This window comes from Sylvia atricapilla, chromosome 17 (assembly GCF_009819655.1).
Source record: "Sylvia atricapilla isolate bSylAtr1 chromosome 17, bSylAtr1.pri, whole genome shotgun sequence".
Lineage (NCBI taxonomy): Eukaryota > Metazoa > Chordata > Aves > Passeriformes > Sylviidae > Sylvia > Sylvia atricapilla.
This window is the reverse complement of record NC_089156.1, coordinates 2,132,422-2,143,100: the sequence shown is the minus strand read 5'-3', so window position 1 is coordinate 2,143,100 and position 10,679 is coordinate 2,132,422. Positions and strand designations below refer to the sequence as shown.

Below are 10,679 nucleotides of genomic sequence, written 5' to 3'. Positions count from 1 at the left end.
TCCCTACAAATGCTACACTGTAAATTGCAGAAGAGATTTGGAACAGCTCCCTGGCTGGTTGTTGGTTTTCCCAAGCTCTAGCCTGGATAATTCTGCAATCCCTTCTCCCTTTCCTGTAAGGACCGTCACTGTAAGATACAAAATGCCTCTGTTTCCTTGTCCTGAGTCTTGCAGGACTCTCTCAGAATACAGAAAACAAATAATAAGATCTGCAAACAAGCAGCTTTCTCAAGAAACATGCAGCAGGCTTGCTGATTTCATGGTGAAAGCAGTGTTTATGGAACTTAGTTGTTGAAAGGGATATTTCTTTGTAGGAAATGAGTGCCCTGCTGTGACACCATTATTCTCAGTTCCAGCAGTTCACTAATGCTCTTTATAAAAACCCCATAATTTATGTAAGTTCGAGACACTGTATAAGAACTTCAGGAAATGAACTTCCTCACAGAGGTTTCTCAGGGCAGGGACTCAATGCTGACAGAGCTTCTGCTACCACACAGAGCCACTGGGACACTTTCCAGAGCAGTGGAGATCCATGGGAGCCGAGTCCTTTGAGGACAAGAGGGCTGAGACAGCCAAGGGAACTGCTAGCTGGGATTTTTGGATGCCACAAGAACAGCTGTATGTTCTGTGTGTTGGATCAGCACTCTGCCTTTTCCTCCACCTGATAAGCACTGGAGCTTCTCTGGGAAAACTGAGGAAACTCAAAATCCTAAGTATAATGGAAATACCTTTTTTTTTTCAGTCCACTGTGATCTTTAGGGCATGCTGTGCCTGAACTATTTTTTTTCCTTCCATCTCTGTATCAGACACTGATACAGGCAGTTAGTTTGAATTGAGTGACCTCAAGGCCAGAGGGAACAAAGTCCTTGTCCGAACAAAACCTCTGTTTCTATGTGAGAGAGAAGAGCATTTAGACTCTACCAAATGGCATCAAATGTTGCTGAATGTTCCTATCAGAGAGGAAAATGTGTGCAGCAGAGTGTAAGACTCAACCTGCTTTCTTATTTTACAGTCCCTTCAGACAGAGCTTTTGATTAGAGCTGTGCCCTGGTTTATTGAGACGCAGCTGGATTGGGACACACAGTCCTGCCTCTGGTGAAAACCAAAGTACAAATACCTTTTCTGACTCCTCGTAGGGGTCTCCAGCAGCTGACAGCATGCTCAGTTGATGTGCTGCTGTTGTGAGCTGAGCATAGACCTCTTTTTGTATGACACAAGCATTGTTTTCCAGTTCTCTTGTTGATTTGGCCACAGTGCTTATGAAATGGATGTTACAAAATAAAGGCCCCTGAAGGATATTCCCAGCTGTGGGAGGTGACCTGTGGTGTAGGGGACAGATCACAAGGCAGAAGAATTTAACAAGGATTATTAAACACTGGAGAAAAATAACTGTGTTTTGACAGACATTTTCTTGTTTGATGTCTTCAACTCATGATCAGAAGCTGTTTTGGAAAAGGTGCTTTATTTGGATATGTGATGAGGCTCTGCTCAAGGAGATTTAAATGAGATCTTTCTCATGATATGCCAGACAAAAAGCTGTATTTTTGAACTAAAACCCATAGGAAATAAAAATAACATTAACTGTGATTTATAGCAAACGCTGTGCAAACCACATGTCCTTGGAGGGCTGAACTCTACATGCTATCTTTAGTTTCTTTCTAACAAACAAACAAATTTAAAAATCCATCCAATTCTGTATGATTCACTTTCTCCTGACTTTAGCCATCACAGTCCTGAGTTAGCTGATGTGGAACAAGAAATCCTTCAGTGAAGGAGAAAGAATTGATATATGGCTATTATACATGGAAAAGCAAACATTTCAAGTGCCTCAAGCAGTTATGATTACACAGCTTATCCATCTGCAGAGGGTTCATGGAGCTCTTGGCACCTCTCGTCCATTGCCACCGAGGGCTGAGTTTGGGAGCTGAAATAACCTTGCAGAGGGGTGCTCCTGGCTGGTCTGGCTCACTTGTTCCTAGTGCCAGGGCATCAGGCATGTAGAGACTCCTACACCAAGGCTACCAGGGGCTCAGGCATGGCGTGTCCTGGGGAGTGCCGTGGGTGAGACCTTGACACAACTGGCCCAGCCTCATTCCCTGGGAGGGGGAATCTCAGAGCGGGGAATCTCTGTTTTCAGGTGAAGGAAAGATTTGGGACTGTAAACAGGGGGGTGGAGCATCACCCCAAGCAAGGAAGGGGTAATTGGTTGTGTGGCCAGGAAGTGAACGCTGTCCCTCAAGCCCCCGACAGCCCAGCTGGAGGAGATGCCTGTGCATCACCAGCCCGGGTACCACTTGTCAGGGCAGGCCACGGTGCAAAACATCATCAGATGACGTTACAAAGAAAACGCCAAGAGTGTCGAGGAGCAGAGGGCACATGTCACCGGCTGGGCACTCCCAAGTGCGTGCTGGGGCTGTTTCCCTGCCCTGCCAGGGGCGCCAGCGCTCCTTAGGGGCTGTGCTGACACGGCACAGCTCCTTTCATCCCGCGACCCCGGCACTGCTGCGCTGGGCAAAATGGGAGCTGCCGCCTTTAAACAAAGCAGCTGTTTATTCTTGAAACAATTAGAGACGGCAGTTAGGTCTTGAACTCGTTACTGAGCCCAAAACAATTATGATAAAAACAAGTTCCAGATGGGCTCAAAAGGAGTTGTTTTTGTCTTTACTGAATTAGAATGGATTCCATGTCTTCAAGTTCCTCTGGTATTTATGGACAGGAAACATGAATTACACACAATAATTTACTACAAACAAAAGAGATGACTGCTGCAACAGCCCGTTTATCTTCGCTCATGTGCCTTCTTGAGGTTTATGTGCTGTTTAACTCATGGGGAGAGTTAATAGCCTTTTTCTCTGTTTTCTAACTCTGCAGTTTTGGGTTGGAGAAACTGAGACAGGAAGCTGTTGAATCTGTGCTGCAGGTTACTATCACTGAGCCTGCAGACGCACAATGGGTAAATACTGTCTGGCAAAGAGATACCATCATGTTTCAGTTCTTCCTTTGAAGGGCTTGTGCAAAGGTGGGAATCCTTCTAATTAGGTCCTCTGGCTGCTCCACGAGTGTGCAGACCTTTGCAAAAGGTCTTTTTCAAAGCTTGTCCAAAATGGACTGAAGTCTGGGTATCACACATATTTGTATGGAAACTTTGAGTTTCTGACATCTTGGGTTTTGAAGCTGATGCTGCACATTGACAACAATTGAGCTGATCCCAAAAGGAAGGGGAGCCCAGCAGATGGCAGGAAGCAATGGCACATCACTGTGCTCTATCTGCTCTGAGTCCCCAGGCAGGGGCAGGACAAGGCAGCAGCAAATCACTGAAAAAAACCCTGGGCAGCATTTTTCTGGCAGTCCCTCTTACCTTCTCAGAACTGAGACTGAGTTTGTGTTTGGTTTTTTCCAAGGTTTTTGTTAGATTTCATGATTTTATAAAAGGCCACATGTCAGCATCACCATGAAGGTGTGTGTGTGAACCCAAATATGCGTCTGGGCTGATGGGAACTTGTGGAAGGCCGTATATCCAAAACCCCATAAAATGTGACAGAGATTGTAATAAAGACTAAAGCTGCCCTGGGTGTACTGTAGTGCACGATGTCAGCTTGGCTGAGCTCTGAAGGGAGTGAGATCATGGGCAGAAAGCAGCCTGGGAACTCAGGGTGACACTGAGATTTGTTTGGCCTCTCCCAGTGGGAGCTGGTGAGCTTCCTGATGCATTTCATCACTTCTCCCCTTCCTCCATAAACCTTAGAAAAGAGACCTTAAGTAGAAGCCTGGACAAGTAGAGTTCTCCAGCTAAAAAAAAGGGAAGGGAAGGGAAGGGAAGGGAAGGGAAGGGAAGGGAAGGGAAGGGAAGGGAAGGGAAGGGAAGGGAAGGGAAGGGAAGGGAAGGGAAGGGAAGGGAAGGGAAGGGAAGGGAAGGGAAGGGAAGGGAAGGGAAGGGAAGGGAAGGGATTGAAAAAGTGATTATTACTTTTTTTTTAGATTTTGTGCAATGTCTAATTTGCACATAGTCTTTCACAGAGAGTGAATGGGATTGATTTTTTTGATTCTCATCTCTGTGGAGCTAGTGAGGGCCTCCTTCCAGCAGAGAGGCTCCCAGCATTCAGCTCCCAGCCTTGGTTCAAACAAAAAGGGGCAGGAATCATAGTGCTTGGATTCAGCTTCTGTCTGGTGTCTACAGGCAGCAAGAGCAGATAGGAAACCTCTAATCCCCACCCAAAGGAACAGGATACTTATTCATTTATTCCACTTATTGTTCATTTATTGACTCTCAGTTCTTCAACTCAATCGCCCATTCTGCTGGGTTGGGAGCTCTGTGGCATGCTGGAGGGCAGAAACAGCCACATGAATAAGGGCAGCCCTTTGCAGAGCTCCTGGCCCGATGAATTTCCCTGCAAGCTCAGCTCTTCTCAGCTGCCAGAGGTCTCACACCCAGCCCAGCTCCCACAAAGCTGTGCCCACACGGCCAAGCCTAGTGACAGCGCTGCAGTTTGGGTCCAAGCTCCTCGCTCAGCTCCACTCCCAGGAGCCCTACTGCAGCTCTTTCTTCTCCCCCAGCCACGCCAGAGGTGCTCTCAGTGAGCCCATTCCTGCCCCGACACACCCCACCGCCCTCTGGGCTTCTCCCCTCTCTCCCCCGATATGTTCCTTTAACCTCATGTCCCTCATCTTCTGCTGGGTTTTGTATTTCATCAAAGGGCAGTCAGGGTGGAGGAGGACACAAAGGCTCCCTTCCCCCCGCGGCAATTTCATTTCCCATTAACTGCGGCTTTAAAGGGAAATCTCAGGACTCATTAAGGCTCCGATGACAGCTGAACCCTCCCCAGCGCAAACCCCACTCCCCATGTGAATGCAGGGTGACTGTAACATCAGCCCGACCGCCGAGCGGGGCCCGCGGGAGCCAGCAGAGTCAGGACAGTGAGGACTGCGGCTTCCCGGAGACTCCATCAGCTCCGCTCCCAGGACACGGCCTGTGCGGGCCACGGGCTGCGCTCCCTCCTCAGGGGACCACACACTGCTGGCGGTCTCCCGGTGACCTTGAGCCGCCTCGGCAGCGCTGCGATCTCGCACGGCCGGGGGAAGCGCCTCGCCGCTCCATGCAGGAGGCAGGAGAGGCTCCGGCAGCAATGGCTGAAAACCCCAAGCCCTTTGTGCCTTAGGGAATTAGACCCTTCTGATCAGCGAAGCAACCGGCAACACACCCGGACTGAGGCAGCGGCACCGCCGCCCTTCTCCCAGCCCAGCTACCCGCGGTGGGCTCCCGCCCCCCGAGCCAGCGCGGGGAGCACCGCGGTGACAGCTCCCGGCTCTCGGGGACACGGCGGGGCCGCAGCTGAGCGCACCGCGGCTCGCTCGGCCGCGGCAGGAAGCGGGCGGAGCAGGTTCTGTGCTGTTGCTCCCCGGCCGAGCAGGTCACTGTCCCACCGCCCGGCGTGCCGCCTCAGCCCGGCGTGCCGCCTCAGCCCGGCGTGCCGCCTCAGCCCGGCGTGCCGCCTCAGCCCGGCGTGCCGCCTCAGCCCGGCGTGCCGCCTCAGCCCGGCGTGCCGCCTCAGCCCGGCGTGCCGCCTCAGCCCGGCGTGCCGCCTCAGCCCGGCCGCCCCGCCGCCGCCGCTGCGGCCGCCATTGGCACGGCCGAGGGGCGGGCCCGGCCCGGATTGGCGGCGGCCGCGGGCCGGGGCCATGAGGCGCGCTCCCATTGGCCGGCGCGCGCCGCCTGTCGCGCGGGGATTGGCCGGGCGCTCCCCGCGGGGGCGGGGCGCGAGGCGGCGCGGGGGGGGCCGTTAAAGGCGCCGCGTCGGGCGGGCGGAGCGGCGCGGCCATGGCGTACCAGGGCTTCGCGCAGGAGTACCTGGGCATGCCGGCCGTGACCCGCGCCTACACCACCGCCTGCGTGCTCACCACCGCCGCCGTGGTGAGCGGGGGCCGGGGCGGGGGGCCGGGGCCCCGGGGGGCTGCGGGGCGGGAGCCGGGGCTGGCCGAGGGCGGCGGCTGACGGCAGCCGCTCTGCCTGTCTCCCACAGCAGCTGGAGTTCATCACCCCCTTCCAGCTGTACTTCAACCCCGACCTCATCTTCAGGAAGTTCCAGGTGAGGCCTCGCACGGCGTTTGGGCCCCTGTGCCTCCTCCCGGCCAGCGGTGGGTGTGCCGGCGCGGGCCCCGCGTGTCCCGCTCCCCGCGTGTCCCGGCGGTGCTGTGTCATCCCACGGGGCTGCTTTCGCTCCTCCAGCCTGCCCTGAGTGCTGCCAGCTGCCTCACGGCACAAGGACGTGCCCTTCTTGTCACCTGCGTGGGGACAGCTCCTTCCAGCCTTCCCCTGCCACACACCATCTTGGCAGTCCCTTTTTCCGTGACTCAAACCCCTTCTGTGGTACACCCGTGTGGCAGCTGCTCTCGGGCTGGTTGGAGAGGGCTTTATTCTAGAGAGGCATGAAAAGTAATTGATTTGGCTCTGGGTGCTGAATTGTGGCTGTTTATCCTCTCCAGAAAAGTAGAGAAATCTTCTTTTCCATTCCTGGGAAGGTGAGATACCCTGATGGATCAGAGGATCATGTAAGACAGTCTCACTAGAGGGTGGAGCAGCTCTGGGGTACTTCTGAAGGGACAGGTGCATGACTGAGCATTCCCTGTGGACAGTGTGCTGGGCTGCTCTACATGTGATGAGGAGAGACCTCTGTCCACCTCCTTTTCTCCTTCTTCTTTCTTCTCTTTCAGATATGGAGGCTGATCACCAACTTCCTCTTTTTTGGCCCTCTGGGATTCAGTTTCTTTTTCAACATGATATTTCTGTATCCTTTGGTCTCAGTGAAGTTCTCTGCTCCCACTTGGGCTTAGATGCAGCTCCCCCCATCCATCTTCCTCCCCAGCACGGCTTGCCTTGGCAGCACTCTAGGGCTGTGGCTTCTTGCCTTGGCTCTTTTCAGCTGAAGCTGTGACCCTCCTGCCCCTCCATCTGTTCTTGCTGCAGAAGGGAAGCTGACGGTGCTGCTGCCATGGCTCTTGCTGGACAGCAGTGCCCATTCCTGGGGTGAGCTCTGGCTGAAGCACAGCAGGTGCTCCTTCTTTCCTTGGGGACAGTGGTGTGAGATGAGGTTTGCACTGTTTTGCTCTGGACTCACACACCTGGCTGAGCTTCCTGGGATGCAGTAGCTTGCTCAGCTTGTTCCCTGGGAAGTGCTGCTGTGGGGCACAGGGTGGCCAGCTGTTATTTTCCTTTACTGCAACCCCTCCCTTCTCTCCTGCTCTCAGGTACAGGTACTGCCGCATGCTAGAAGAAGGCTCCTTCCGTGGAAGGACGGCTGACTTTGTCTTCATGTTCCTCTTTGGAGGGTTTCTCATGACAGTATCCTTTGGAGATGCTTGAGGCTCATTGCTGTTTCCTGAGATGGACAGTGTAGGGCTTATCTGCTCCCTCTGTGTCCTGGTGGTGCTGAGCAGCCCGGCTGGTTTGTGGACCTTCTTGGTGCCTCAGGGCAGAGGCCCTTGTGCCCCAGGCCCGTGCCCTGTCACCTGGGAGAGCTCTGCTGGGTGTGTGGTGCAAGGGCAGCTTCTGGCTCTACGGCACAGCTTGTGCTCCTTGTCTTTGGCACCCTTGGCTTGGCCTGTGCCTCACCCAGTGTGCTTAGAGGAGGGAAGAGCTGCCCGTGACCGTGCTGCAGAAGGGCTGATGCCCCTGGCAGGGGCTGGGCTGCCTCGTCCCTGAAGAGGACACCTGGCAGAGTGCTCGGGAAGCTCAGCCCGAAAAGAGGCCACGTGTTCTGCTGTGACAGGGCCACTGGCTGAGCTCTGGTGAGTGCAGCATGGCTGTGACTGTGTGAGGCTGGCTCAGGACAAAGGCAGGGACGTAGAGCCATGAGGACAAGGAGTGGGTTCCCACATTCTCCCTTGTGAGCACCTCAGGCAGTGTGAGATGAGAACTTGCCGTCTGTCAGTAGCTGGAGGTACCATCACACAGCTTAAGTTCTTTTCATGACACAGTGATCTGATGGTGACATTTCTTTCCCTCCCAAGCATAAACCACCTCTGGATCTCTTCTGCTGTCATATGCAGATGGCTCAGAGCACTGCTGTCCCCACAGGGCTCTGCCTGAAGCTGTGTGAGCCATTAGAATCCAGGTGGCTGCAGCAGCCACGTGCTTGGCCAGAGGTGGATTTGGAGTCCAACTACAACAAGGGCAGGGGAATTTTTTCCTCTCTCTGTCTCCTTGTGCTCTGAAGAAGAGGACTGTGAATTCCAAGAGCCATCTCATTGCTGAAATTCTTCTATAGAAGGCAGATGTGAGCTGGTTGTTAAGCTCTGCCATTGTCCCAAGTGCTCTAAGACTCTGAAAGCCCTTCTTCAAAGGTCGTTTTGATGTTCATTTTGCAAAGGTGACTGTCGAGCTCTTTGATCTCTGGTGGTTATAGACATCAGCTACAGGAGTGAGCAACCTGCATGTGTGCTCTAGAGTGTCTTGTTCTGGGGTGGCATGGAGGGAGATGTGTGTGGGGACAGTGGTGGTCAGGATATCTCAGCCAGGAAAGGCTTGGTGACATGGGCAATGTCTCAGAACGCTGTGATCAGCTGCCTCTAGTTTGGGTTTCCTGTCCCAAAGCACCCTGTGCTGCCTGCAGGTGGTGCACAGGGTGGCTGGGCTTTTCCTTGACTCGGTAGTTCCCAGCTGTTTGGCCTCTTTGCCAGCCTGTTTTTCCTGGGCCAGGCGTTCACCATCATGCTGGTGTACGTGTGGAGTCGCAGGAACCCTTACATCCGCATGAACTTTTTTGGGCTTCTTAACTTCCAAGCCCCCTTCCTGCCCTGGGTCCTGATGGGATTCTCTCTGCTCCTGGGCAACTCCATCATCATCGATTTGCTGGGTAAGTCAAAGCTGGTGGGGCATGGGAATAAGGACATGTAGCAGCCACAGTGCTCAGTCCTCCTAAGTGCTGCAGGGTCTTGGTTCCACCTGACCTAAGATGTTGTGTTTCCTAAAGTGAGCTGGCTGGGTTTCTGGGTGGCTGGGCTTTTGCTTTGACCTGCTTTTGGTCTGCCTGACACTGCTGTCTGGTCTCCTGGGTGTGCAATGCTGCCCTCGGGCTAATGGGCTCCCTGTGTGCTGTTCACAGCCAAGTGCAGCATCCCTGGCTCTGGATGTGGGCACACAGCTGAGGGGTCCTCAGTTTTGCCCAGCAGCTCTGGCTCAGCTGGCAAAGGAGTCACAGCTGTGCCTGACCTTGGTGGCATCTCTCCCCAGGGATTGCAGTGGGTCATATCTATTATTTCTTGGAAGATGTTTTTCCCAATCAGCCTGGAGGAAAGAAGTTGCTGTTAACCCCTAGCTTTCTGTAAGTAAAGTTGGTTCTGTCTGGGCTTTACTGTGGGCTTTCTCAACCTGATCACTTCTGTAGCAAACTGACCGTAAGAGGCAACTGCCTGCTGCAGCACCTCAGCTGCACAGGTATGCCCTTGCTGCATTATCTGCATGTTATATACATGTGTACAGGGCCCATAGAGCAGCTGCTGCTGCCTTCAGCTTTGCTACTAGAACTAGAGTCTGCTTAGTGCTTGTGGAAATGTGAGATGGAGGCAGGATTTTTTTCTGATATATTTTTGTAGTTTAAGAAAGCAGATTATGTTCTGCTTTGTGCCCTGACAATCAAATCTGACCCAGTGATCAAGGAAGGAGGTCCTGTCATCACAGTGCGTTGGGCTGAGCAAAGGGAACGGTCGGTGATGGTGCAAAGGGCCCGTGGCTGTGGCTGCCAGCCAAGCCCCACGCAGGGCCAGGGGGTTCCTAGGAGGCCTGGGGCTTTCTCATCCATCCTCAGCTCAGTTTCCTAACCTGCCCTGGTGGGATGGGTGTGTCCCTTGCCAGGAAGATGGTTTTTGACACACCTGAAGAGGATCCCAATTACAACCCTCTCCCCGAGGATCGTCCAGAACACCAGCCTAGAGACCGTGACCAGAACGAGCAGCAGCATCCACAGTAACACGGGGGACTTCATGTGGCCAGACTCCTCTCTTCTGGCTGGACTTTTGCTGTGGCCCAGAGATCCCACTGGAATAACACCAGTTGCCATTCCGATGTGTCGTGTGTCGCTGTTTGTGTGGGTAACCCATCTTCCCCTTGTACAAAGTGGATTCACAGAGCTTTGCACACAGAAAATTCAGAACTCCTGAATGCTTACAGAGGTGGTGTAGGGACAGGGGCTGAAGCTGTGACAGCTCCTCAGTTACTTGGTGTGGACTAAGTATCAAATGGGGTGTTAAACCAGCTCCTCGTGCTGTTAATGACTTGCTGTGTGCCAGGTCATTCTTGTCCTCTATACAAAGACTAATGCACGTGGCCCTCACTGATGTGAGACCTCTCTGTGGGCTTTCAATGAAGTAGTTCTGTACCATGGCAGAATGCAGCTCAGCCTCTTTCTTTCCTTTATGTCCCCCACTCCTTTTCTGGTGGTTGTTTCCAAAGAGTCTTTACATTAAAGTCTATTTTTCAGTTGTGTGTCCATTTCTGCCAGGGGCAGAGGCAGCAATTCATCAGGAATTTGCTCAAAACTGCCAGGTTTGGGATTTCCTCTTCTGGTGGGCAAAGCAAAGTTCAAGCTAGCTGGAAGATGTCCTTTCCCTCTCCTCTCAGCAGGGCTGCAGATCATGAGAAGGAGTGTGGGGATGTCTAACTGGATAAAGGGGTGCCTGGGAAAGGA

At 53.3% G+C, this 10,679-nt stretch overlaps 1 protein-coding gene across 2 annotated transcripts; it reads left to right on the top strand.

Moving 5' to 3' along the window:
- Positions 1–5,772: 5,772 nt before the first annotated feature.
- On the top strand, positions 5,773–10,471 carry LOC136368813 (derlin-2-like). 2 transcript variants are annotated; one of them, XM_066331214.1, is made up of 7 exons: positions 5,773–5,908; positions 6,021–6,083; positions 6,709–6,782; positions 7,243–7,336; positions 8,654–8,849; positions 9,227–9,317; positions 9,848–10,471. In XM_066331214.1, exons 1-7 carry the CDS (start codon positions 5,816–5,818, stop codon positions 9,960–9,962), a joined length of 726 nt encoding a protein of 241 aa, XP_066187311.1. In that variant the 5' UTR covers positions 5,773–5,815; the 3' UTR covers positions 9,963–10,471. The 2 variants fall into 2 exon arrangements, with proteins under 2 accessions (XP_066187311.1, XP_066187310.1); XM_066331213.1 differs by having other exon boundaries at positions 6,018–6,083.
- The last annotated feature ends 208 nt before the right edge of the window (positions 10,472–10,679 follow it).

Bases quoted from the DNA above. Each gene is read 5' to 3' on its own strand.
- LOC136368813 (XM_066331213.1), top strand. From the start codon at position 5,816: ATGGCGTACCAGGGCTTCGCGCAGGAGTACCTGGGCATGCCGGCCGTG. The intron at 6,783-7,242 runs GTATCCTTTGGT...TCCTGCTCTCAG, and splicing joins TTTTTCAACATGATATTTCT to GTACAGGTACTGCCGCATGC. The intron at 7,337-8,653 runs GTATCCTTTGGA...GGTAGTTCCCAG, and splicing joins TTGGAGGGTTTCTCATGACA to CTGTTTGGCCTCTTTGCCAG.